Consider the following 26,479-nt stretch of genomic DNA (forward strand, 5'->3'; position numbering starts at 1 on the left):
TGACCTGATTCGGTTCACTTAATATTATTATATACTTAATACAGCAAATGTTATTACAAAGATGAATACGGCAGAGCTCTACCCTGAAACTTGGTTTAGAGGACAGATTGATAAACAGCATTTTATAACAAAATTTGGCCAAATGTACTTTAGGTACAAAGTGCAATGAAAGTAAATATGGGAGAAATGATGCCTAGTAGGGTCAAGAAAGGCTCCTAGAGCTAACGACTGAACCGGGTTTCTATAAACCCACATTTCTGGTGACACTTAACAAAACAGAATTTAGGAAATGCACTTGGAGCGACAAATCATGAGATGGGAAAGGGCTCTTGAATGAATGAAGGTGGTCAGGGAACAGGTATGTAAGAGGGAGAGGCGGGGATGAAGCTGAGAGATAAGCTGGAATCAAATAATGAAAAGCTTCCTGTAGGTTACCCCATCAGGGCGGCAACGCTAAGATGCTGAAGTTGGGATCGTTCTTAAGGTTGGCGACTGAGAGCGTGGGATTGAATCGACCCTGGACGCTTGCGGGTACGAGGATGACCAGCAATGTAACCCAAAGCCGAGCCCCGCGCTGCGCAGCAAGACGTGGCGGCTGTACGACCGCGCCCACAGGCCAGTCGGAGTAGGGGGCTGGGACCCGCCATCCCACAGATTCCTGGACGCGACTTGGGCGGGAATCCGGTCCACGCAACTCAGCGCGCTCGCGGGGACGTGGCGCTTTCCAGCCAATCCCAGCTACAAGGATGTGGGGCCAATGGCTGTCCAGGAAAGCTTTGCGTCAGCGGCGGGTTTGTTGTTGATTGGTCAGAAAGCCGCCGGTGAGGCGGTAGGGGCGGGGCAAGGAACCGCTTCCGGTTGGGTGGTGCTTGGGCGCGTGAGCTGAGCCGGTGGGTGAGCTGAGGCCGTGGCAGACTTGGGCTGTGGGCGCGACGCGGAAAGGTGAGTACGGTGGTCCTTGGCCTCTCCTGGGATGCCTTTTATGTTTCTTTTTATCGAGGGGCCTTGCTCCTGGAGCAGCACGGCCTCCCTTCCGGACCCGTGTTTGTGCCAGCGCGGGGACCCGGGGCCTGAACCCGCACGCGACCCCGGAGCCCTCCGCGCGCAGCCTGTGTTGAAGGCCGCGGCTGTCTTACTCGCGCGCTTGGGACGGGGGACGGGGGGTCCACCTGGGTCCCGGTGGGATCTGGCTCCCGGCTTTGCGTCCACTGGGATACTGATTTGTACCTGGCTTGCCACGTCCTCCGTCCCCGGGCCCCGCCACTTGCCGTTGTCTGAGTCCCTCCGACCAGAGGGTCACTCTGCCTCCTGAAGGTCGGAGAGCGGTCGGGTAGTAGTATAGTAACAGCTCCCAGCCGCCTCCCATTCACTGGCCTGCTTGTATCTGCCAACCCCGCCCCAAGGCCATATCCCGAAAGCTGGGTGGACCTTGCCAATAAAGTCGTGTTCGCTAACTTGGAGAGTGTAGAAACAGGTGAGGAAAGAAAGCATGAAAGCACTGTGGATTTTTAAAAACCTCCCATCATTGTAATGAAATCCCGGGGTTTCGCTACGTACTTCAGTGCGATAGGAAGTAATTTTTTAAATCGCTTTTAGCAAACTGTGTTTTTATTTATTTATTTTTTGTAGCGCCTACCCTCAACCCTACTTCTGATTTTGACATGCTGTGTTTAGCAATAAACTCAATTCCCGACAGCTGACCCGTTTTAGAGCATAGTAGTGTGTCTTACAGTTTGGAAAGTTGTTTTTGCATCAAGGCAAAAACTCCCTGTTAAAACGTTAGGGCCTTTGATCTGAATTCCTATGTATAAAAGCATAGCATAGTGTCTGAGAATTAATTGCAGTCATTTTCTGGCATGGACCATAAATTAATCCGTTTTAATGAATTGGAAATAAGCTCCCTTCTTATTTTTGTACCTGGGTGAACAGAATCTTAGAGTTCTGATACCTTGTTCCTTGCCATAGGATGGAACTTTACACAAGATAAATACATGTTTCACTTCATTCAGTAGTTTTAGTTAGCTAAATACCAAGCGATTTCATCACTGAAGAAATTATGTATTAGAGTACAAAGGAGGGTCCAGAGATGACCTGTCAATTGTATTTGTATGTAGAGAGGATGAATTTGCTTAGGCCTAATCATGTGATTCAGGGGTTTCCAACAGAATTCTTTTGAGAATCACAACTAGAACCATGAGCTGATGAAGATGATCTGATTTTGGCTGAGTGGGTACTACTCAGTTATAGCTTTGAAACCAACTCATTACTATAAATTGATTATAATAAATTTGCCTCCATCAGCGATATGTCAAGAGATACTTCTTGGTGGTATTTGATATCTTTGCACCAGTTTAGGGTGTCATTACATTGTGTTAACTTGGTTTTTCTACAACATGGGTATGCCAGGAGGGTTGGAAAGACAGGTGATGAGGGACAGTCATTGAAAATGGTTGTTGGGGGAACTCAGGCAGGCAGGAACTACACTGCTGCCAAATACATCCAACTAATCCGTAAAGTTGTATTTGTATATGAAAGTGCAGGCGGGATTAGGAACTGTGGAAGGATATATATTAGCTGAGATCTCTGCTTTCCAAAGTGTAGATTTATAGGGGAGCTATGGTGACAGCTTAGTAGTGTGTGGCCTTATTATGGAGTGGTATGAAAAAGTGATAGAACTAAGTTTAGAGAAATAGGCACAGATCACTTCCAGCTGAAATATCTTAATAGATAGATCTTTCCTCCAGGCTTTTTAAATTGTAGATACTTGGCACTGAGGAGAGTTGAGCTAAAAATAACTACTGAAATCTCACAGACTGGATATGGGTTTTCATATGTGCAACAAAATTACAACTAGAAATCAAATTCTTTTCCATACATTGTGTATAACATTCCTATGACAATTAATTATGTATGACATTTCATCAACCAAAAGGAAATGTTCTAGAAATTTTTCCTCAAAGAAAAATTTTCACTCTGTAACCAGAAAAATTGAGTTAGTTGCCTTAATTATAGAGCTGATGAAGCCTGAGTTTCAGTTATTCCAAAATCTTTTCTTCTACATTCAAATTTAGCACTTTTTTAAAAAGATTTTATTTATTTATTCATATAGAACTGGGGTACAGGACAGAGATGCGGAGGGTGAGAGGATTCACCAGAGACAAAGCTGGGAGCAGAACAGGCAGACAGATGAAGTACACTGCTGAGGGGAGCAGCGGGCGGGCCAGGAGAGTTCTGCCTTGCCATGTGGATCTCCTCTGGGGCAGGCGGGAATCGAACTCTTGCGGAAGTGACTTTAGCTTCTTAGTACAGTGCTTTAACCCGCTGAGCCACCAGGGAGGGCCAAATTTAGCACTTTCTATGTACTCGACAATCTTACAGATGGATGCCCCCAGTCACACAAATAATCTAACTAGAATGTATTAACTAATTAAATTTGTTCAATCCCTAGAGAATTAATAGTTTGTCATTATCATAACTTTTATCCAGTCATCAAGAATGTATTACTACATTTTTAAATCTGACAGTCCATTGTTGGTACTTGTGTTTAAATCTATTCGTGAAGAATGTCAAGTAGATAACCCACCAGGTAACTAATTTCTAGATTTCATAACATGGGCCTTAATAATTAAATTGCTGTCATTCTACTCCCCCATACCAATTGAGGTAGACATGTAAGCAGTGAGATCTTGCTTTTGCTGCGTTAGAGACCTCTACCTCCCCCCTCCCCCCCATATCCAACTCAGAGAACTGGAATTTTACACCACACCCATTTCCCCCACTCGATTACATTGAGCAATGGGTGTTTGGTCAACCAGAACAACTGGGATCACTCACTGTTAATGTTCTTGAGTAGTTTCATTTAATCTGCACATATAAATTTCCCATAGCAGTTTACTCTAAAGATTAATGACAGGGTTGGGGGAGGGGAGATGAGAAGATAACAATAATTAATAACTGTCATGGAAATTTTTATTAGATAAATAGATTTGGTACTTCAGTAGGATAACAGCCAAGTTCTAACAGTAGTTGGAACAACTTTAGAAAAATAGCATTGTCTTAGTTTTTCTCTTAGTATGTAGTTTTGCTTTCATATCGCTCACTCTAATTGGTTTTCATATATCCAAAGATGTGGTCTTTAGGCCCAGGTAAGTTTGGGAAATACAAATATACAGGGTGGTAAAAGTAATCATCACCCATCACCATACTACAAGTGGCTTGAACTTTGAAGACATTTCAAAGTGGAAGACAGCCCAGTGCTATACTCCAAGGAAACTGCCCAAATATTTCATTGATTCCTAATCTGATCAATTATGTGAGAAGCACAACTACTGGCTTCAACTTCAGGGAATCTAATTCAATAAAGGAAACCTTTTCTGTGTGTGTTATTTTAAAGTTTCCTAGATGATTCTAATAACCAGCCATGCTTGAAGACCAGACCACTGATGTACAAAAAGTAAAGTATTTGGAACGAGTTGGTCCTTTCACTTTTAAGGCTTATCAGTTTTGGCAAAAAGGATTAAAGTGCTACCTTGATGTTTTTTGAAGGGAGTTTATTTTACAAGGTGGACATTTTAACCATAATTCCTTGTTAGCCTAGAATCAGATAAAGGAAGCTGGTGAAAGTTTCTCACCATAAGATTGGAAAGTCGTCTTATTCTACCATACTTAATGTACAGATTAATAGTATGATTTAATTGACTTGTATAGATTTGGCTGTCAAATTATTTTACTAATTTAATTTCTTGGTTAATTATTGTGCATACTGCTTCCTGAATTAACGACCTTCCTTTCTCTTTTAAGATCTGATTATCATGGACCTGCGACAGTTTCTTATGTGCCTGTCCCTGTGCACAGTCTTTGCCTTGAGCAAGCCCACAGAAAAGAAGGACCGTGTACACCATGAGCCTCAGCTCAGTGATAAGGTTCACAATGATGCTCAGAGTTTCGATTATGACCATGATGCCTTCTTGGGTGCTGAAGAAGCAAAGACCTTTGATCAGCTGACACCAGAAGAAAGCAAGGAAAGACTTGGGTAAGGTGCCAGCTCTCAGGGGGCTAGTTAGGGTAATGGCATTTCTTTATAAATCAGCTCTTTCTTTTCTCTTCTGACTTAGTCACTCAGTAAAGCTGTGTTGACCTATTATCTTCTAAAAGCTAACCACAGAATTGCTATTTAATAAAATGCTTGCTTTCATATATTTTGTGATAAAATTACAGTCTGTATCTCATTCTACAAAGCAAAGCTATTTTTATGTAAAAGTACCAGCTACTGCAGGACCCAGTTTAAACTGCATCATTTGGTACCAAAGGAAGATTAGATGGGCATTTCTCATCTCTGCTTCTGTAATTTTTAAGAATTACCTGTTATCTATTCATTGTTACCCAAGCAAAGTCTCTGAGTGGATAATAAGTTGCATAGACCCCAGGACTAAATTGCTCTGACATTTGTGATTTTCCAGGATGTTCTTCATCCTCATTGTTTTTATTCTCAAATATTTGTTTAATTAAAAACAAACTGGCCCTCTGTGGTGGCACAATGGGTTAAAGCACAGCACTGCAAGTGAGCTGCAGCCGCTTCAGTGTGAGTTCTATCCCCAGCCCGGGAGGTGATCCACATGGCATGGCAGTCCTCTCCTGACCCACCCATTGCTCCCCTCATTAGTGTATGCCATCAATCTGCCTGTTCTGCTCCCCACTCTGTCTCTGGTGAATCTTCTCACTGCCCCTGTACCTCTGATCTGTACCCTAGTTCTATATGCATAAATAAATCTTTTTAAAAAAGAAAACAAACACACAGACCTTGCTTTTTGGGAGATGTAATAAATAATGTCTTGATGTCAGAGTATGAGTTGCTATTTCAATAACAAGTGGGTCACAGTCCAGTTTTTTGACCTGCATCAGCATCTTTTTACCTAAGAGTTTTACTCAGTTATTGCTAACTGGGCCTTTTGAGAATATCTTTTTTGACTCTGAAAAATAAAAACATTTTAAAGATATACAGATTAGTGAAAATTTTCTCCACAACAAGCACTGTTCCTGCAGTTATATTGAAGAGATCTGTCAGGAAATTTGCGCCACATAGCAATTTCTCAAACTTTTTGCCCATCACAAGTGAGATTAGAAGACATTATATATAGAGTTGCTTTGGGAACAAAAAATTGGTTTTCCTGTTGATTGGCGGTCTCATTTCTTTCGAAGATTTACAAGTCTCCACTGAGATACTGCCATGCCATGGTAGAGGCAGAGAAGAACCTTCCAGAACAGCAGTTTGCATGTGGCACCATCATGAGTATGGTTAGAATAAAGCCCCTGTAGGCTCGCCCTCTGTTCCCGACTCTTCCTTCTTAGGGGAGCGTGCTGGAATGCAGAATGAGGAGCTTGTTATGTAAGATGTGTTCTGAGTATTTTCCAAAGAGATGTTATAAAATTTGTTCTTAGTAATAAATTAACAATAATATGCTTTTAAAACTATTTAGTCTTCAAAACTGACAGAAGTAATAAAAAGATTTTTGCTATGTAGAATGAGCAACTATCCCATAATATTTGGAAGTAGATACAGAAAACAAATACATTAAAGAATTAGTCTCCTGTTAGGTGGCTTTTCTAACTGAGAAACCATGATCACTTTCGATTTTAATCTTATAACTAACTGTGCTAACATTCTGGGCTGGAAATAAGGGTGCATGAGGGTGTTTTCTCATGCTGTTCTCCATGTCTTGCTGTTAATAACATGCATGTCCAACCCACATTTTGATCTGCAAATTTGTCTTCTCTGAATTACTCTCGAATAATAAAATGCCCTTAGGTTTGATGTCAATCAAAATGTTCTGGCCCTTTGCAGATTGGATTTCCAGAGCTATATATGGCTCTGCTAGCAGTTTTTAGTAGGGAAAAAATATTCTTTTTTCTCATCAATAAAAGTACAACACAGGAGCAAACTCCATATATGGTTAGACTAAGATGATTAGAACATGTTTTGTGTCTCCTAATTTTAGTGATAATGATAAACAAGCCCCACTTTATAAGGAAACATTGTTGAAAGCAGAAATTCCAAGTGAAGTTTTTTATAACTTTTTCACTGCGGTATTTATGATTTTTTTTTTTGATAAAAGACTGTACACTAGAAGTTGGAAATAACAGATTAACCCCTTTTTCCATCTATATAAGGCAAGTAATTATTAGGACAGAAAAAACATTGTTCATGCCTGTGGTGCAAAGTTACTCTTAGAATGTTCATAATATCTGAAAAGACCACAGGAAGCATTTAAAAACAATTTTAATATAAAATTTTTGGTTTCTTTTTCTTAAGGATGTTGGTAATGCACTGCACCACCATGCCTGCAGTCATTGGGGGGGGGGGGGGACGAATATTGACAATAGAACATTTTTTCTTAAGTGTACATTCTTACACACACCCTTTCCAAAGACTAAGGTATACTTAATTTTCATTTAGTTGTCCTTCAAATGAGGTTTTGATTTTTGATGATAGTCCTTAATATAAAAAAGTTCTTACTCTTGATATATTTGCTATAGAAAAGAACTAGAGCATTTTACTTCATCCTTTTTTGGGTCACAAGCCCAACCTGGGATTCTAATGAAGACCTAAGGATTTCTAATGAAAGCTGAGGATTCTTCCTCAGAAAGTATATGCATATAAATATCTGTAAAATTTTGCATGCTGTAAAGGAACACTTTTGGAGCCCACATGTCAACTCAGGCTTTTAAGGAACCAGAGTTTGCTTTTTGCCTTTTGAAATATAGAGGCATGTGTTACCTCTTACAAGACATAGCATAAGGTCACTAAGGGTATTGTTTCTGTCCTGGGATTTATGCTGACTTGTGGCATTATATTTATGTGTGTCATCAGAATACAGTTCCATTAGCATCATAACTTTACACAGGCTTTTAAAGATCAGAATTTAGAGCTTCATGACTAAAGTAAGATGTACCCACTTACAGTACTTTAAAAACTTCTGACAATCTGGAAAGCCAGTGAGATATAAATGGCTTTTATATTTTTAAAAGATTGTAAAAAATTTTTTTAGAAAGGTATAGACAGACTATATACAGTCCACAAAATCAAAAGTCTCTTCTCAGAAAGAATTTGCCAAACTCTAGATTAAGCCATTTGGAATATTTCTGTTGGAATAAATAGCCAACTTCATTAAGAAAAACCCATCTTGAACAGTCACATGCCTTTTTTCTTTTTAATCTAAGAAACCCTACTCTTTAGATTGTTGGCCATAGTTTAAAATTTTGTTTGGAGGGGTTCTGATACTTCGACTTTTTTCATAACACTGGCACTACTGGTAGTCAATGCAGTGTGGACACAAACTAAATCGCCATTATAAACAATCCAGAACTTTTTAATACTGGTATAATTTAGACTGGTGATTTTGCTAAAACTATACAGTAATAAAATTGCAGAGATTTTCCTATGTCCATGTAGTAGATGGATGGTATTAAGGGGATGACTTCTTATTGCTTTACCTTTTCTATTATCATTTTAGAGTAAAAGCTACAAAGTTACACGTTCTCTGTTAAATATTAAAAGTACCAGATAATTAAGTTTATGTCACATCACTATCAAAACGAATCTGTTTTATAGTGACACTAGTCCTCTGATTCTAATTACTTTCCAGTGTATTTAGCAAATGAATGTAGACTAGAAGACATTTGTTACCAAGTGGCAGCCTTTTGCAATCCAGCAAACAACAGAGCATAGGATAGGAGTATGCCAAGATTTCGATTTCGTTGGAAGGTTTGAGTTAAAGTTCCTATTTCGAACAGGGCTGCTTACTTAACTTTGTGTAAGTTGTCTTAGCTTCCGTAAATAGGTGATTGCATCTTTAAACAGGAGTTTTCATATACGTGTAGCTTGAAATTGAGATGACAATCTAGAAGAAAGAGCTCGTAAAGGGCAAAGTGTATCAGTTCTTGAACTTTGTAGTTTTGCTTTATCATCTGCAATCTAACCCTCTCAGCTAATTAACATTGTCATAGATACATATTCTTACTGCATCTTTCCTCATTGTTCTCTATTTTTGTGGTTATATGTAAAAAATCCAGTTCATCCTAGTGTATAATAAGCTGCAAGTTGTATAAGAGTAAACTGCTGCTTCTTTGTGTGCCTGGTTTTTTCTTCTTTTTTTTTTTTTCAAATAATCTTGCTTTACATATGAATTATCCATGAACTATTTTAGAGACCTGTATTTTTTTATAGTTTATTTTAACATCATTTTGTGCATTTTTCCATCTCAGAGATACCTGTATTTTTAACAGGCATGTTGTCAGTTCTTAAAAGCTGATGAATTTTTTTTTAATCTGGTTTAAATTTTTGGGAAAAAAGCATATTAGTAGTTCTTTTTACCAAGAAATTTAAAGTCTCCCAAAAACAGCCAGAGAGTAGAGAACCCAGATATGAACTGATTCTCACTCCAGAATGCTGACCATAGCCTAAATCCTACTTCCAAAAGGATAGGCCAGGTTTGTGTCTGGATTCAAAGCACCAACCATGGACCGTACTTAACCTAATCCAGATGACTCATTACAGACGACCAGTAATGGCCACAAAGAGAAAAATTTCAGTTGCCTGTCTGGAATTTTTGTATCAGAGACAACTACTTTTTTATTCCATTGCTTTCGCCCCCTGGGCAACACCTATGGTCACAGCACACACCTGGCTAAGTCCAGAGCCCTGTGTCCTTTTAACCTCTTGCTGGATTTCTCTGCATTTTCTACAGAAAGATTGTAAGTAAAATAGATGGCGACAAGGACGGGTTTGTCACTGTGGATGAGCTCAAAGACTGGATTAAATTTGCACAAAAGCGCTGGATTTACGAGGATGTAGAACGACAGTGGAAGGGGCATGACCTCAATGAGGACGGCCTCGTTTCCTGGGAGGAATATAAAAATGCCACCTACGGCTACGTTTTAGGTAGGTCCCTACTATCTGGGGGAAAAAGCCTTGTGGAGCCGGCACCTTGAAACGTAACTGTTTTGTCTTGTAGAATGATTATAGATAAAATAGACGCGGATAAAGATGGGTTTGTGACCGAGGGGGAGCTGAAATCCTGGATTAAGCAAGCCCAGAAGAAATACATATATGACAATGTTGCAAACCAATGGCAGGAGTTTGATATGAATCAAGACGGCTTAATCTCCTGGGATGAGTACAGAAACGTGACTTATGGCACTTACCTGGGTAAGGGGCAAGATGTCAGCCCAGCAGAGACCGTAGTCTTGAGTCAAAGAAACAAATGGTCACGCAGTAAAGGAAAGGAAGAGATTGTGTTTATCTTAAATGGTTCTATGCTGAACTGATTTTCCTTTATTTTAATTTTAAATTTGCATAATGTATTTTTAAGATTTGTTAAGTTGTAGTATTGTGAATTCGGGCAACTTCTACATTCTTTAGCATTCCAGATTATTTTGCCATTTTTACTTTCTGACATCTTTCATAGAGACCATTTTGGAGTAGCTCCTGTTTTCAAAAGCTGCATTGTTCCAACAATGCCAAGCAAGAGGCTTTGAGGGGTCTCATTGAGGTGGTCTCATTAATTTATTGGACCTGAAACTCATACTGAATTAGATTCCTTTATAACTGGTAAAATAGATGGGAAATTTCAAAATTAATGGTCAAGCATAATAGCTTTTCTGGATAAAATTTAACTATTTCAGTATGTCTGCTTTCAGTTTAGAAATGAAAAATTTCCTTTTTTCCTCAGGATGAGTATATCATTCTGCTTTGCAAATGCCTCCATGCAAATAAATGTGACTTTGATTGCTTTTTGTTAATTTAGTAGTTTGTGTGCTCGGGCCACCTGTTAGTAATTTTCTTTTACTTATTACACTTGCCTGCTGCTGATGCTAGATGGTGATCTTACTGAGTTGATGACTTGGTGTTTTGTTAGTGAGATTCCTTTATTATGCATGGTTACAATTTGAGATGAGAAAGTATAAAATGTTACTTTTTGTATTTTTATCCTGGAACTGAGGGTCACAGCAAGCACTCACCACAACTAACCGGCTATGAGTGTACAATGGTCTGTTTTCCTCACTGGATAGCCAGCTGTCCATGTTAATTACAGGACTTAGTGCATTTCTGGTGAAGAGATTTATTTCTGTGTCCTGCTGGTTCTCATTCTTAAGACTAAAGTAGCATTCTCTCACCATGCTTGGCACTTAGCCAAAAGAGCCAAACATACCCTTCACACAATTAAGAACATGTGTATTACAAAGTCATTGCAGATGGATAAGCATCCTTGCTGCTTGCGCTCTCGACACCCTCATGATTTATTTGGAATTAATTATAAAGCAAATAGTATAAGCTATTGGTGATCTAAAATGAATGGCGTGTTAATAAGTCTCAGCTCAAACCTAGGCATCCACTTGCTGCCCAGTCATATACAGAATCTTAAACTCTGTGTATGATTATGTGCATAAAAATCTGTTGAGAACATTGTTGCCTCTTGTGGCATATGATTCAATGTAATGGGTATTTCTACTGCCTGAAACTTCATAAACTGAAGCACAGGCTGGAGAAGCAATGCCTTTATAAGGCATCTTTCCCTGTTGACCTGTGGGTGGACACAGTTTAGGAGGTAGTGAGTTGCCTTATGTATAAGTGCTGAGGAGCTTTTGTGCACGTGTATTCTTAATTCAGTTTGAGTTCAGGTATAAGTCTCTTTAGATTTTAATTAAAATATGTCATAATGAACCTGCTTTCCACCAAACCTAACACTGTCTCTGCCACAAGTGAAATATAAAATAAAATTTGCCTTACCTAAACTACCAGAACTAGATCAAGTGCCTGCCCCACTGTGTGAAGGCTGACTGGCACAGTAAGTGGTGGTTAGGATAGACAGGGTACTCTGAGCAGTGACAGTGGGCACATAAGCTTAGTCATTTAAAATATAGTTTTGTATCTTCCTTTTTCATTCTTCCATATGGGTGTGTTGTTACCAGACTGCTTGATACCAGTCACTATGATTTACCCTAAGGTAGAAGGGAAGGTACATATGATTTACCCTAAGGTAGAAGGTGACCACATGACAAGGCAGACTTCTCCTGACCTGCCCACTGCTCCCCTCAGCAGTGTACTTCGTGGATCAGCCTGTTCTGCTTCCCACTCTGTCTCTGGTGCATCCTCTCACTGCCCTGCACCTCTGGCCTATATCCCAGTTCTGTATGCATAAATAAATAAATCTTTTGGGGGCCTCCCTGGTAGTACAAGGGGTTAAGTCACAGCACTGTGAAACTATGCACAGCTATGCAGCATGATTTCAATCCCCGGCCAGGGAGCTGACCCACATGGCCCAGCAGACCTCTCCTGTCTCACGCTGCTCCCCTCAGTGGGTGTATTTCAGTCAAGCTGCCTGTTCTGCTCCCCACTCTGTCTCTGGTGAATTCTCTCACCCACCCACATCTCTGGCCTGTATCCCAGTTCTTGTATGCATAAATAAATAAATTTTTAAAATAAATAGAAGAAAAAGAGGGCCCTCCCTGGTGGTGCAGAGGGTTAAAGCACAGCACTAAGAAGCTAAAGCCACTTCCGCCTGAGGTCAATCCCCTCCTGCCCCAGAGGTGACCACATGGCAAGGCAGACTTCTCCTGACCTGCCCACTGCTCCCCTCAGCAGTGTACTTCGTGGATCAGTCTGTTCTGCTTCCCACTCTGTCTCTGGTGCATCCTCTCACTGCCCCTGCACCTCTGGCCTATATCCCAGTTCTGTATGTATAAATAAATCTTTAAAAAAAGAAAAAGAATCTAGTTAATTTAGTTAATAAGTTCTGTTATTTTTCTAGTTTGTGTTACACAGTTGTTACATATGTAGTTGATAGTGAAACTGTTTACAAGAGATGTAAGTGAAAAAAGTGATATTTTCCTTAAATTCTCCATTTCTGATTTATTTTGGCTTTGAGTATACACTTTCACGGTTCCTCAAAACCTCATGATTCAATAAGCTGTCTTACTGAAAAGTGAATCTTCAAGCTGCTCAACACTGAAAGTAAACCATTACTTTGTTTTCCTGTACTTCGAGTATGGAAGGATTGACATACCACGTAAAAAGTACTGTCATTGTGATTCTTTCTGTAAGACTAGTGCCCAGTCTTTGACCACTGTATTGCAGGAACATTCATTTTTTTGTTAATAGGTGTTTTTTACTTTACAAAATAATGAGTTGTCCGACAAAAGTCATGATGCATCTTTTCTGTTTTCAGAGAAAATGTCATCTTTTCCAACAACCCACATCGTGTCACAACTTAAGTGCTCCATACATTGAAAGGATTTTTTTTCCCGTTTATCTGCAGCTAACTCCATGTCATTTTTTCAGCTTAAAGAACCTAAATTTCATTTAGACTTTAGAGACCATGATGGCTATGGGTTTAGTCTCAGCACTCTCACCACTATGGCCTGCGTTCAATCCCTGGCCAGGGATATGGCACACATATGGCACAGCAGATCTCTCCTGTTATGCTCACTGCTCTCCTTAGCAGTGTATTTCAGTGAACCTTTCTGTTCTGCTGCCCACTCTGTCTCTGGTGAAAAGAGTATAGAGACCAAATAACTGCTGAATGTGCAGTTCAACATTCGAATGGATGGATAGGTCCAAATTCAATATAGTTGTAATCTGATAATTTTTAGAACAACTTTACTGTATTGGCATAAAGTATACTGCATATATTTAAAATGTACATTTGGTGAATTTTGACATATATGTATATCAGTGACTCCATCTATACAACTAAGGTGAATGAACATCATTCTCACCACCTCCCATTACTAGGTAGCCACTGTAATCTGGAACTCTAAATTAGTTTTCATTTTCTTGAATTTCATACTAGTGGGGAGGCAAACAGTTCTAGTAACTTAGGGTAGTTGAGTTTGCTAAAAAAAAAAAAAAAAAACTAAAATACAGCTTTTCAAAGTGGTGATTTTTTGTTACTGTAAACTGGCCTATATAGGATAGACAGTCTTTGATATCTAGCTTCTTAATGTCTAAAGCCTAATGATTAATAAAAAGCAATAGCTAATCAAAGCTAACTGTATGCTGGACATTAAGATTTATTTGTTTGCTTAAGCCAAATAATTCTCTGAAACAGAAGCTATTGGTGTCCCGTTTTACAGATGAGTGATTTGAAGCACATTTACTTGCTGAAGGTCACACAACAAGGGAGTGGGAGAGTTAGGATTCAAACCTAGACAGTGTGACTTCAGAGCTGTCGCTGTCCCTCAGCTACTGTTGAACCCTTGAGTAGTGTGAGTACCTCAAACAGTGAGGTATTACATTACACACTGGGCTCCATAGAACAGGAGGCAGGGTCCAAGTTGAATGGCAAACATTTTCTTTCAATTTGAAACTTGGTTCGTTAATCACCAGAACTTTATCCAAAACAGGATGTCTTTATACTGCCGCAATTTTACTTGTGCAATCGGTTGATTTATTTCTTCATTGCTTGGTTTATCTCTCTTAGAAATTGATAATCTAGTCCACACATTTTCATGTTTTCAGAAGGATTTAACAAGTTTTTGTTTTCTAGATGATCCAGACCCTGATGATGGATTTAACTATAAACAAATGATGGTTAGAGATGAGCGGAGGTTTAAAATGGCAGACAAGGATGGAGATCTTATTGCCACAAAGGAGGAGTTTACAGCCTTCCTGCACCCTGAGGAGTATGACTACATGAAAGATATAGTAGTCCAGGTAGGTGAGTGCAAGGTTGCTCAGTGGAGATTAGTTTCTGTTACTGTGTGTGCTGTCTTTCCTCTTTAGTCTTCCTCTGTATTTAGAAGAATGCAGGTGCTGGCCAGATGCAGAATCTTAGCTCTCACTTTTTTCTGTGACCCTGATCAAGTCATTTAACTTAGATGCCTTAGACTTTTTATTGAGTATGACAATACTTGTAAGATAATGTATTTTACCATTTTGCTGGTAGCTTCACATTGTAAGTATGAAGGAAAATCTTTTTTGAATGCGAACACCAGTGACCAGATACTAGTAATAACAGCAGTATTGAAGAATTTTCATGGAAGACAATTTCCTGTGAGCATAGCCCCTAACTATAGACATACTGGTTCATTATTAAGCAGTGTCAATATCCTTCAAAGATGACCATTGTTATTTTAGGTCAAAGTATTAAAAAATTGATAGTACTTTACCATTTTTAGCTAGAAAAACAGCATTTCCCTACACTTTAACCATACATACACATGCAAGCTTATATGTGTGTTTAATGAATGACAAGTAATCACCTAAACCATATTATTCAGACCAAAAATAGTCTTTGCTTATTTTCTGTCTAGGAAACAATGGAAGATATAGATAAGAACGCTGATGGCTTCATTGATCTAGAAGAGTACATAGGTAAGTCTCTAGTGCTTTCTTTGGAAGCAGCCAATAAATGGGAATGCTTGAGATTATTTTCTATTTTGTTTGTTTGAAAGCTTTCATAATAAAACAAAAGTAATAGATAAGTAGAGTGCTTTATATGATGTTTAGAATATAGTAAGAATTCAGTAAATGTTAGCTGCATTTAATAGTTAAAAATAAAGTGGTTCTTTGGCACTATATATTTTTTCCAAATAAAATATTTTTATTTTTTTGATCACAATATTTTGATTTTTTTTTTTAAGATTTTTTTTTTATTTATTATTTGTGCATACAGAACTGGGGTACAAGCTAGAGGCTCAGGGGCGGTAAGAGGCTTTACCAGAGACAGAGCGGGGAACAGAACAGGCTGATCGACGAAATACACTGCTGAGGGGAGCAGCGGGTGGGTCAGGAGAGGTCTGCCGTGCCATGTGGTCACCTCTGGGGCAGGCGGGAATCGAACTCATGCGGAAGCGGCTTTAGATTCTCAGTGCTGTGCTTTAACCCGCTGCGCCACCAAGGAGGGCCACAATATTTTGATTTTTAACATGACCATTGCTTGCATTTGATTTCTGTTTACTATGATCAAGATGTACAATAAAAAGTTGTTTTGAAATAGTTCTCTAACTGGGAAATTTTACAATATTCTTGTTTCTTCTTAAATTTATTTTTCAATCTACTTCCCCCACAGAATATACCCTATTCTATCTTGAAAGAATTAAATCACCCCAACACTATACATACAAATTTAAATTTGAGAGTAATTTTTATTTGTGTATTAATACACAACTGAACAAAATAACATACATGTTGTTTGTACTATTACAAAAATGTATCTTATTTAATACGTTCTTTCCTCAAGTAGTTCTAATATCCATAGATGGCAAATACTACCTCAGAGAAGCAGGTTTCAGTTCCAATTCCTAATTTTCTTTTTCTTAGAGGAATGTTAAGAGGCCTTGTTTACATATATAAAAGAACCCATGATAGACTGGAAGGTTTGTATTAACAATGCCACTCATTCTTGGCATTCCTTTTAAATAATTTACCAAAAGTCATGTATCTATCTCAAAAATTATTTTTAATGACCTTAGATGAAATTGCTTCAGTTTTTCACTAAGCAAGAATTGGAACCCTCTTCACATGCAAAAGAACCTGTTACCCGTGTTCATGTTTTCAGATCCTACTTTCTTACAACTGAGACTGATAATTTGATAATTGTTCCTTTTTTTTTTACATCTTGGACCTTTTTACACCTTAGTAGGCTGAAAATATGACATTTTACAAAGTGGAAGAAAAGGTGACTCAATTATGAAAGGGGAGACAGAAGGCACATTCTTATGCAGATCAGTTATTAAGGAGAATTGTGTAGGAAGTCAAGTGTCTAGAATTTGATTCTTGTAACTGTCCTTTCCCTGTGCACTCTTGACAGTGTTCTGTCTCCCAGTGTGCCCCAATTGAAGGTCACTGGCATAATGCACTTCCCATAGTAATTAAGTGGTAGACAGCTTTGGCTCATAACATAACACTTCACACATTTCCTTGAGAATTTAAAATAGCACCTTTCTAAAACCAGTGGACGGGTTTAATTAGCTAGTTAAATGGAATGCAGGAAACAGTGCCTGTGAAAGTTAGTCTTTACCTTGCTTGATGTTAGTCATCTCCCTTTATTTCTGCATAGTTTCTAATGGATAAGGACCCTCTTTGCTCTCATCTCACTCACAAGTCAACATCTGGAAATTGTCTTGCTGCGCGGTCAATCATAAAACCTAGGAAAATTCCTTGTCTCCACAGGCTCTAGCCTTCGAACCTGTAGTCACTGTGGGCTCCACACATGAGTGGGGAAGGTGGGTACAGCCAGATTCACCTTAGTCTTTGGGAAAAGACAAGCCTGTCTTTTGTATCCTTGTCTGTGCATACAGGTGACATGTATAGCCATGATGGAAATGCTGATGAGCCAGAATGGGTCAAAACAGAACGAGAACAATTTGTTGAATTTCGAGATAAGAACCGTGATGGAAAGATGGACAAGGAAGAAACTAAAGACTGGATTCTCCCCTCAGACTATGATCATGCAGAAGCAGAAGCCCGCCACCTAGTCTATGAATCAGACCAAAACAAGGTAAGTTAGGCCCAAACAGTATTACAAGGGTCATTGTGTACTTTTAATTCCTATCCAAGAGCATTTAAGGTTGTTGTTATAACGAGTCTGCGATGGTTCTAAAGTTGGCTACTGAAAACTGACAGAGCAGTGCTGCCCCTCTCATCTCATTTTAGAAATCCCTTAGCTGAGTGTTTACAGTGACAGAGAATTTAGGCTTCAGAAAAGATCCTCTGTGAGCAGCTTGTGCCCAGCCTGCCTCATTTGTTAACTTTGGATCACCTGGAAATTTTCTTTGCTTTTTTTTCTTTTGTTATTTCCTTTGTACTTTTATCGATTGCAGACTTATTTTTTGCCTAACAGCTGGTCCTTTGCTTCTTAAATCAATTATGCTTTCTAAAATTAAGTCCTTTGTAGTAGATAATAAATCAGTGTTTCTCTGGATCCTGTTAATATTGAACGATTATCTGCGGTATTCTGTTCACTAAAATAATGGTACTGTCACTAAGCCCTGACACCTTTTTCAGTGATTTGAATCCTTTGCTTAAGACTAAGCTGAAAATAGATCTAGAAGGTGGATTTTTTTTTTTTTTTTTTTTTTTTTTTTTTGTCATGTAGCCTTTTTAGGGCTCAGTCTGAGTTCTTAAGTCACTTCAGTGGCCAGGTGCTGTGTCCTGATAGTGTGAGAAAAAGAAACTCAAGTAGTCATCCCTTTGGAATCTGACCTGATTAATTCGGGGGTTGTGTCAGGTATCTGAGTGGTGGCTAGGACACAGCGGAGGCGTGGGCTCTGCTTCTTACTAGCAGGTACTGCTTTTCCTGTTAAGAAGTGACTTAATTCACTTAAAGTGTTTGCTCAATTATTGACTGTATCTTAACCAAATCTTGCAGGTGTCCGATGTTTCACTTGAAAAGGGGGCATTTTTTTCTCCAAAAACAAACCCATATTTTTCATATCGAGCTATACAATTTCTGTCTTCCTTCTACTTATAACTTGCTTGATAAGGAAAATGTATTAATTGCTATTTTCTTCCCTCGGTGTATGAGTAAATTGGGGGCTAAAAGTAGAGTTCAGATTTAATTTAGTGGGGGTTAAATCGAGATTTTTATAATCCCTATTGTTCTATAGCAGTATTTATGAACTTGGAATTGGAAATACATGCTGCATCAGTTCACTCTTTTTTCTAATTTCAGGATGGCAAGCTTACCAAGGAGGAGATTGTTGACAAGTATGATTTATTTGTGGGCAGTCAGGCCACAGATTTTGGTGAAGCCTTAGTACGACACGATGAATTTTGAGCTGTAGGCAGAAGAAAGCGACATTTCTTCAAAAGTAATTTATTTTTACAGCTTCTGGTTTCACATGAAATTTGTTTGCGCTACTGAGACTTCTTACAAACTTTTTAAGACATGAAAAGGCGTAACGAAACCATCCGTCCTGCTACTCCTCCTCTCTTGAGGGGCTGGAGGGAAATCGAGCTTCTGAGGAACAACTCTCATTAGTACACTTGTGTTTGTAGATTTACATTTCGTATTATGTATAACATGGTGTGTTTATTTTTGTATTTTTTCTCTGGTTGGAAGTATGATATGAGGATCAAGATCCTCAATTCACACTTGTAGGCAAACATTAGCCCTTCACTCTTTCTCATTCAACCTTTACCATGTAATTTTTATAATTCTGACTAACTTTTTAAACCTGAGCTCAACAAGTAATGCTCAGGAAAGAGAAATAGGAAGAATATACCCCACCATTTATATTTAGAGAGAGAACAATTAGTCTTGTCTCTTGAAAGTTATTTTCCACAAGTAGTAGAGGCCACATATTCCAACATATTCAATTCATTTGCTATGGGTTCAGCAACTGATCCTGGCATTATCTGGGCAATGACAGATTCCTGTGCTGTAAGAAAGTTTGGCTCAACCATTTCATTCATCTTCCTCCCCCCAACCCCCTACACATGCACACCCCAACCCCCCATCCTGTAGGACTAGCTGTTTGCTAATTTTGTCAGGCACAGCTGTGTTGGGAAGAGTGAGGGCCAGTGTCTTGAAAATCAATCACGAAGTGAGTGTGATCTCTTTACTGAGCTATACATAGAAACAGCTGGAAAACTAAAGGAAAAATAGAAGTGTTTTCAGGACACACACTTTTTTCTGGGTGTGCATCTGTTGAAGTGCTCAAGACTGTCTTGCTTGTTGAGTCACTGGAAGTGCCCCATCCAGCTCCTGTTTCCCCCGCCCAGAAGCTCCGGGGAATTATTTTTGCTTTCACTGCAGCTAAAATGTATCATTTCTAGTCATGTCATTGGAAGTGCCTTTAGCAAGAGAGATGATCAGTGAATGAGATTCTCCTGAGAAACCTTATGAGAAACCTTTGGATCATCTTGTATCAGAACTTAGACCTTCCCAATGTGGTGGGGCTTGTTCCTTCCCTTTCTCTTTCAGACAGTGGTTAAATAGCAGTATTAGTTAGGAGCTTGGTTGCAGTGTTCTTATCTTGTGGGCTGGTTTCCAAAAACCACATGCTGCTGAATTTACCAGGAATCCTCATACCTCAGAATGCTAACCACTTACTGTCAGGCCTGTTTCTGTCAGCTGAAGAGCTTGAGCTCAGGCTCAAAGACAGCTGGGCCTGCGGGAGGGCTCTTTGGTTTGAGGACCTTTGCTCACCGTTCCTGCTTTTGACCCATCACTCCCTATTTCCCCATCTCCCCCCCCCCACCTTCACCCTTCTTCACTGTCTCCCCTCCCCCCAAAAAAAGTTTTATCATGGATGAATAAATTGTCAATTCTTAACAAAGAGAAGGAAGGATATTGTAGAAAGAACTGAAGTAACCTCCCCTGTTCCCAACTCTACCCATATTTTGAGTAACACACACTGTCTGTCTGGCTCCTTTCTTACAGATTGCCCTCTTCTGACATGAATTATTGTATTCCAAGTTTTTAGCCCTCAGGTTATTAAGATAAATATATGTATATCTAATCTAATCTTTATTATTTCATATATCTTTCTGAATAATACATTCAGGTGGTGCTGGGTGATTATTATAATCTGAACCTAGGTATACCCTTTGGTCTTCCATAGTCATGTTGAGGTGGGCTACTCAGCCTGATAAAAAGCCAGATATCATGAACCTACACCCCAGCCTTGCATTGAGCTCTTGAGAATGGAGACACTTTTTTTTAAATAAGTTTAACCACAGTATAAGGTAATGGAACTTCTCTGACCTCCAGATTATTGTTAAGAGCAGAGATGATTAACTTGGCACCAACCTTGACTTAGAAGGGTAGATCATGACTGTGATAAGAGCCTCACAGCTCACTAAGTGCAGAGAAACCAGGCCTTATGTTAAACTCACACTGTTAGAGAGCAAAACTTCACCTGTTAAGACAGCAGTCACTGCATGCTGGTTGCTCAGTCAGTGTTGTGCTCTAATCTCTAATGGTCCCCCTGGATGGGTTGGTTGGGTTTTTTTTGGTTAAAATCAAGCTTGAGGCTGATGAACAGTAGAGGTACAGCCCCCAGTGTGTTCTGTAATTACGAGCTCTCTCGAATTTGGATATTGGTTATTTTTTATAGAGTGTAAACCAAGTTTTATATTCTACAATGCAAACAGGTACCTATCTGTTTCTAAATAAAACTGTTTACATTCGTTGTAGAGTATGTATGTCATTTATTCTCAAATGGATTCTTCATTAGTTTTAGTTGCTACAAAATGCCACAGGAAAGGAACTCTAGAAGATTTACCATCCCCTCGCTCCAACCCTGAGAACTCTCTGCGTTCTTCCAAATTGGCCACACCTGTGTCTGAAGTCCCGCACCCTTGTCACTGTAACCCTTCTCTGCTGCTCATGCACCTGCAACTGAAGTGAAGCCTGGTGCTTGTTTCATAATTACCTGGTAGCAAATGGGCCATTCCTGAAAGCGCACACCATTTCAAAACATTTCTTTTTCAGGTGGTGGTGATGGGGGGAATAAAGTATGATTTTTTTTTAACATTTTGGCCTACTGTATAAATGATACTAAGATGTACAAATACATCTTGAACATATGAAAAGAATTTTCAGTAAGTACAATGTGTAAGACAGGTAAATAGCTGTAGTCAAATAGAAGGGACTTAGAGGTGGAAACACCTGGGACAGCTCATCTGTGTCAGGGCAGAGACTGGCTGTCCTTGCTGAGGCGTAATGACTATTGGCAGAGAGCACAAAGGTCTTTCAAGTTCATGTATGGGTCCTACTAACAGTTTTTGATCTTTCTTTAGATCTCTTCAGTTTTAAATTGTTTTCTTGTGTTTGTTCTAGTGTAGAATGTGTCAGAACAGATTCCCAGTAGGAAAAAATACACTAAAAAGGAAAATTAACCATATAAATATCACCATACTCCTTTACAGTTGCCTTCATGCAGGAATCCTATCATACTAAGTGCCACTGGGACTGGAAATGGCCGGTGGTTGAAGGGCCTTTCGAATGGTCTGAAGACACAGCCGCAACAGCTTTATAGATAGGAAGGCAACAGCGAGGAAATTGGCTCCCAGTCATCGTCATTCCTTTCCGATCTTTTCTCCGTTGTTAGTTTAGTTTTTGACAGAAAGTAGAAATAACCTTAAACATAAAATCCAAGTTGCTATAAATAGGCTTTTTAGTTGGGACCAACTTGGCTAGAAGAGAGAGTAGACACTTCCGTTTTCTGGGAGCTGGACATGTCAGACTCGTCTGTCATGGCCTTTCCACACACCATCTCCATGATGCAAGCTCGGAACTGGAGAGGAAAGGCAGGATTGAAGAGTGCCCCGTTGGCAGACGGGCACAGGAGGTTAAGATCTGGGAGCATGGGAAGGAAGAGCTCATTTCTTCATCCCCAAAGCCTTGCACAATGCTGAGCACCCGGTGTCTCAGGTGAGGTTCAGTACAAAGCCCCAGTCCTGAGCGTTAACTGGGCCTGTGACTACTTGCTGCTCCTGCAGGAATTCTGGCTGATTGAGACCTTGCCACTGGGACCCTCCACAACCAGCCTGCCTCACACGCTCACTGTCAAGCAGCCCCAGAGCCCGCCCGCCCAAGCATGTGCCCCAAGAATGCTCCCATGGGAAAGGACTTCTCATTCTGTTTCCATGCTGGTTTCTCATTAATTTTGAGTATTGTCATGAAAATATCTCTGGACTTGGAAGAAATAGTATTTTTACAGTAGGGATCTTGCCCTACAGGACATAAACTCTGCTAGGTTTCATCTTGAGTTTGGGCATTGCTTTAGCTTAGATTCAGGAATTGGGATGAGGTCACCTGATACCTTCAGCTGACGAGCGGTTTTAGAGACTTATGTATGTGTTCTGAATTCTGTGCTTCCCATACACTCCTGCAGACTACAAGTTGGAGGAGGAAGGATTAATTCATGAATTGGAAGGATGAAAAATTTAATAGAGAACTCTTCACCTCTCATTTTTCCTGTACACTTCTCATCCTGACCTTAGCAAATCAGTTTTTAAGTCTAAGTTTTGTCTTCTCTGGGTTCGCTTGCCTTGATGAGCACACCTTCCTCCCTGTGTTAACCAACTCCCTATTATCTCTAAAATCCCTCAGAGTTGTCCAAGATGCTCTAGATTAAGTCACTGGTGAAGCAGGAACCAGGTCTTAAGGACTAGGGTCTCAAGTCTGTAAGTGGAGAGCTTTCTTTACCTGCTTGTTCATGAAGCAGTAGATGATGGGATTGTAGACACAAGCACTCTTGGAGAAGAAGGCAGGGATGGTGACGAGCCGTAAGTCCAGCCCGTGGTTACGGTTGTTGACCATGTACATGGCCAGGGCAGCATAGGGCACATAACAGAGACAAAAGGATCCCACCATCACCACCACCATGCGGCTCACCTCCCGCTCAGCCTTCTGGGTCGAAGCTGACTCTTGCTGCTGAGCTGCAACCTGAGCAGGAGACAGGGAAAATTACTTCTCCTCCCTGGCTCTTAACTCTCAGATCTCTTCCCCCGCTTCTATCTAAGGAGCACTGCTTCAGTGGTCTCTACTGTTCCACTGTCTAGCCTGGTCCCTCTGGCTCTCCCTCTTTGAAAGTCATTCTGGTCAGTGATTTTGGTCATGTCCTGCCCTTAACAACTATACTTGATCAACAGTGATGCCACATTTGTCACGATCCATTTCATTCTTCTTGCTCCAGCTTCACTGCACTTAGATAACCCCTCTCACCTGGCCAGATGTACTCTAGAGCACTCTTTCCTCCTGGGAGCCCCCAGGCCCATCTTCCCTCACCCTTGCAAAAGCCACTCACAGCTCTGAGAGCCCCCAACAACTGAGAGTAGGAGAAGCAGATGAGGGAGAGAGGCACAATGAAGCAGAAGATGAAGAGGAACCAGGTGTAGTACTCGCTGCAGTATTTGGTGCCCACGGTGTACCAGTCGGGACCACACGAACACTGCAGGCCCTCGGGGATGAACCTGGAAGAGACCAAGCTTGCAGCCACAGGCAGGCATGTTCACTCCAGCTTCTCTGCAAAACTGGAGTGGAACTGAGATGCCTGGTTTCTCCACTTGTACCAAGAATGCCCAAAGACTGCAGGCCAGAGGGTGAGGATGTCCTACCCTTGCTAGTTGAGGTTCTTGCAGTTGCAACTGCAAAATAAACTTTAAGCATGCTTAATAGGCTGCACCAGCTTATTCAAAAGTAGCAGTCAAAGAGGGCAATCCTGTACCCAACACCCGCTCCCCGCCCCGTGACTCCCATCTGGGCTCCTAGCTCGGTCACACGCTGCCCTATATTCTCACCGGCTCCAGCCAAAGAAGGGTGGGATGGAGACGCCAACACCGATGACCCAGGTAGCCAGGACCACCATCAGTGCGTGCTTGGAGCTGAAGCGGAAGTTGCCGAAGGGCTTACAGATGATGATGTAGCGCTCAAAGGCCAGGAAGGCCAGTGACCAGCCTGTCACCAGACCTGTGGAGAAACATGAGGCGCAGGGGGTAGGGGGCCCCCACCAGCCTGTAAGAGGAATGCTGGCCAAGGTGGAGTTGGCACGGGAAATGAAGGGAGTTAGGCCGACGACTAGCATTTGGGACTGGGTCAAACTTTTGTCTGGCTGCTGGCACCCCAGTATTCAAAAGAGCAACTAACCCCCCACATTTCTCTTCAGGAGCCCATTCTAGCCCAACAGCCTGGCCCCTGCTGAGAATCCTGGAGCCGTGTGTGCTGGCCTCCTCCCAGCTCCTTCCCTGTATTACCTGCCGCAGAGCCCAGGAAGGCCTCCAAGGCACAAACATGGCGACCAAAGATGAAATAGCCCTTACAGCTGGCGATGAAGACGGTGAGGACAGAGAAGATGCAGAAGAGGAAACCCCCCAGGGACACGTTGACCAGAATATAGTTGAGTGGCTGCCGCAACTTCCTGTAGCGCAGAGTGGCCACCAGCACAGTGGCATTGAGCGGCGTCCCTGCGAAGAGCACGAAGCCCATGAAGGCTGCCTGGAGGTGGAAGGCCCAGGCGGGCGCAATGTGGTACTGAGGGCCATCCCACGGCCCCACCAACGAGATGTTCTTGAACAGATAAAACTCCTCCTCCCCTGACATCTTGCTCCTGGGTACCCCCCACTCCCCGGATGCCTCTTATAGATTATCCCCTCACCGCCTCTCCTCCCCAACCCTGGGGGAAAAACCCTTCTCCAAAGCCACTTTGGGGCTCCCTGAACAGCGAGGATTTATCCTAAGCCTCCTAAGGGCAAAGTTTGGATTCGAAATCCCCAAGCCCCCACCTCAATCTCTTTTTGCAGCCCAAAGCTGATTGTGTTCTTGAGGATGAAAGATTGGACGCTAAGCAATGAGACATGTAAAGCTGAATGCTGGAATGAGGAGCAGGGGGCCCCGGGCCTGGGATTCACCCTTATCTAATAAAGATGTTTCTGCTACTTTTTCTGTGTTTGTTTGTTTGTTGGTTTGTTTTCATGGAACTGCTGAAAGTATCCCTTTGGCTTTTGGCAATGTATGTTTCTACACCCAATGCAACTTTGTGCAAAGTGTCTTTCAAAGTCTCCCTCTCCATAGATCTTGGGCTCACAGCCAGCCCAGGCTGCAGGAAGGGGCAGGGAATGAGGGTGCCTGAGAGCACCTCAGCAAACTGCCTTCTTGGAAAAGTACAGCTGCCTTTTCTGCAAGAGTACCTTTCCTGCCGGACTCCCCCAGCCAGTGGAGGTTGGTCTGTCTGGGGGCCTCTCTCCACATCCACCCTTCACCCCTGCCCTTAGCTCTCAGGGTCCAAGCTGCCACAGTCCTCCTCCTGCTACTCATCCAAGTCCTGCCCAGCTCTCACTGCCCACCCAGCAAAGATCTCCTCTGTGAACCCACCCAGTGGTGCCCCACGGTGCTTTCTGACACTCAGCGCTGAGCTTAAATGTATCTTCTTCTCCACCTGGATACAGTGTAAGTATATAAAGTAAAAAGTGAATGGGTCAGTAATCACAGAGTAGTTTGTATCAGACAACGTCCCTACTGGTATATCAGAGTTGTTTGTACCAAGTGGGTTTAATGGTAGAAATTAAAAATAATGGACAAAATATTCTTTTTTTTTTAAGGATTTATGCATATAGAACTGGGGTACAGGCCAGAGGTGCAAGGGTGGTGAGCGGATTCACCAGAGTGGGAAGCAAAACAGGCAGATGGTTGAAGTACATTGCTGAGGAGAGCTGTGAGCCGGTCAGGAGAGGTCTGCCACGCCATGTGGGTCAGGTCCTTGGCTGGGGATTGAACTCATGCTGAAGTGGCTTGAGCTTCCCAGTGCTTGCTGTGTTTTCGCCTGCTGTGCCACCAGGCAGGAACTTCTAGACAAAATATTCTTTAAAAAAAGCTATTTGAGGGCCCTCCCTGTTGGCGCAGCGGGTTAAAGCACTGCTCTGAGAAACTAAAGCCACCTACGCATGAGTTCGATTCCCGCCTGCCCCGGAGGCGACCACATGGCGAGGCAGACCTCTCCTGACCCGCCCGCTGCTCCCCTCAGCAGTGTACTT

At 41.3% G+C, this 26,479-nt stretch overlaps 2 protein-coding genes across 3 annotated transcripts; one reads left to right on the plus strand and one right to left on the minus strand.

Annotated features, from left to right (window-relative positions):
• Nucleotides 1-857: 857 nt before the first annotated feature.
• Nucleotides 858-21,139, plus strand: CALU (calumenin). 2 transcript variants are annotated; one of them, XM_004677014.2, is made up of 7 exons: nt 858-942; nt 4,801-5,032; nt 9,744-9,937; nt 14,544-14,710; nt 15,310-15,370; nt 17,299-17,498; nt 18,672-21,139. In XM_004677014.2, the coding sequence occupies exons 2-7, from the start codon at nt 4,812-4,814 to the stop codon at nt 18,774-18,776; spliced, it is 948 nt and encodes a 315-aa protein (XP_004677071.1). In that variant the 5' UTR covers nt 858-942; nt 4,801-4,811; the 3' UTR covers nt 18,777-21,139. The 2 variants fall into 2 exon arrangements, with proteins under 2 accessions (XP_004677071.1, XP_004677072.1); XM_004677015.2 differs by lacking the exon at nt 9,744-9,937 and adding an exon at nt 10,011-10,204 and having other exon boundaries at nt 864-942.
• A 983-nt stretch (nt 21,140-22,122) lies between these two features.
• Nucleotides 22,123-25,049, minus strand: OPN1SW (opsin 1 (cone pigments), short-wave-sensitive). The gene is made up of 5 exons (XM_004677016.2): nt 24,704-25,049; nt 24,251-24,419; nt 23,758-23,923; nt 23,157-23,396; nt 22,123-22,242 (listed from the first exon to the last, which is right to left on the minus strand). Exons 1-5 carry the CDS (start codon nt 25,047-25,049, stop codon nt 22,123-22,125), a joined length of 1,041 nt encoding a protein of 346 aa, XP_004677073.1.
• Between the last annotated feature and the right edge of the window lie 1,430 nt (nt 25,050-26,479).

This window comes from Condylura cristata, unplaced genomic scaffold (assembly GCF_000260355.1).
Source record: "Condylura cristata isolate star-nosed mole 26May11 unplaced genomic scaffold, ConCri1.0 scaffold00005, whole genome shotgun sequence".
In the NCBI taxonomy this organism is placed as follows: Eukaryota; Metazoa; Chordata; class Mammalia; order Eulipotyphla; family Talpidae; genus Condylura; species Condylura cristata.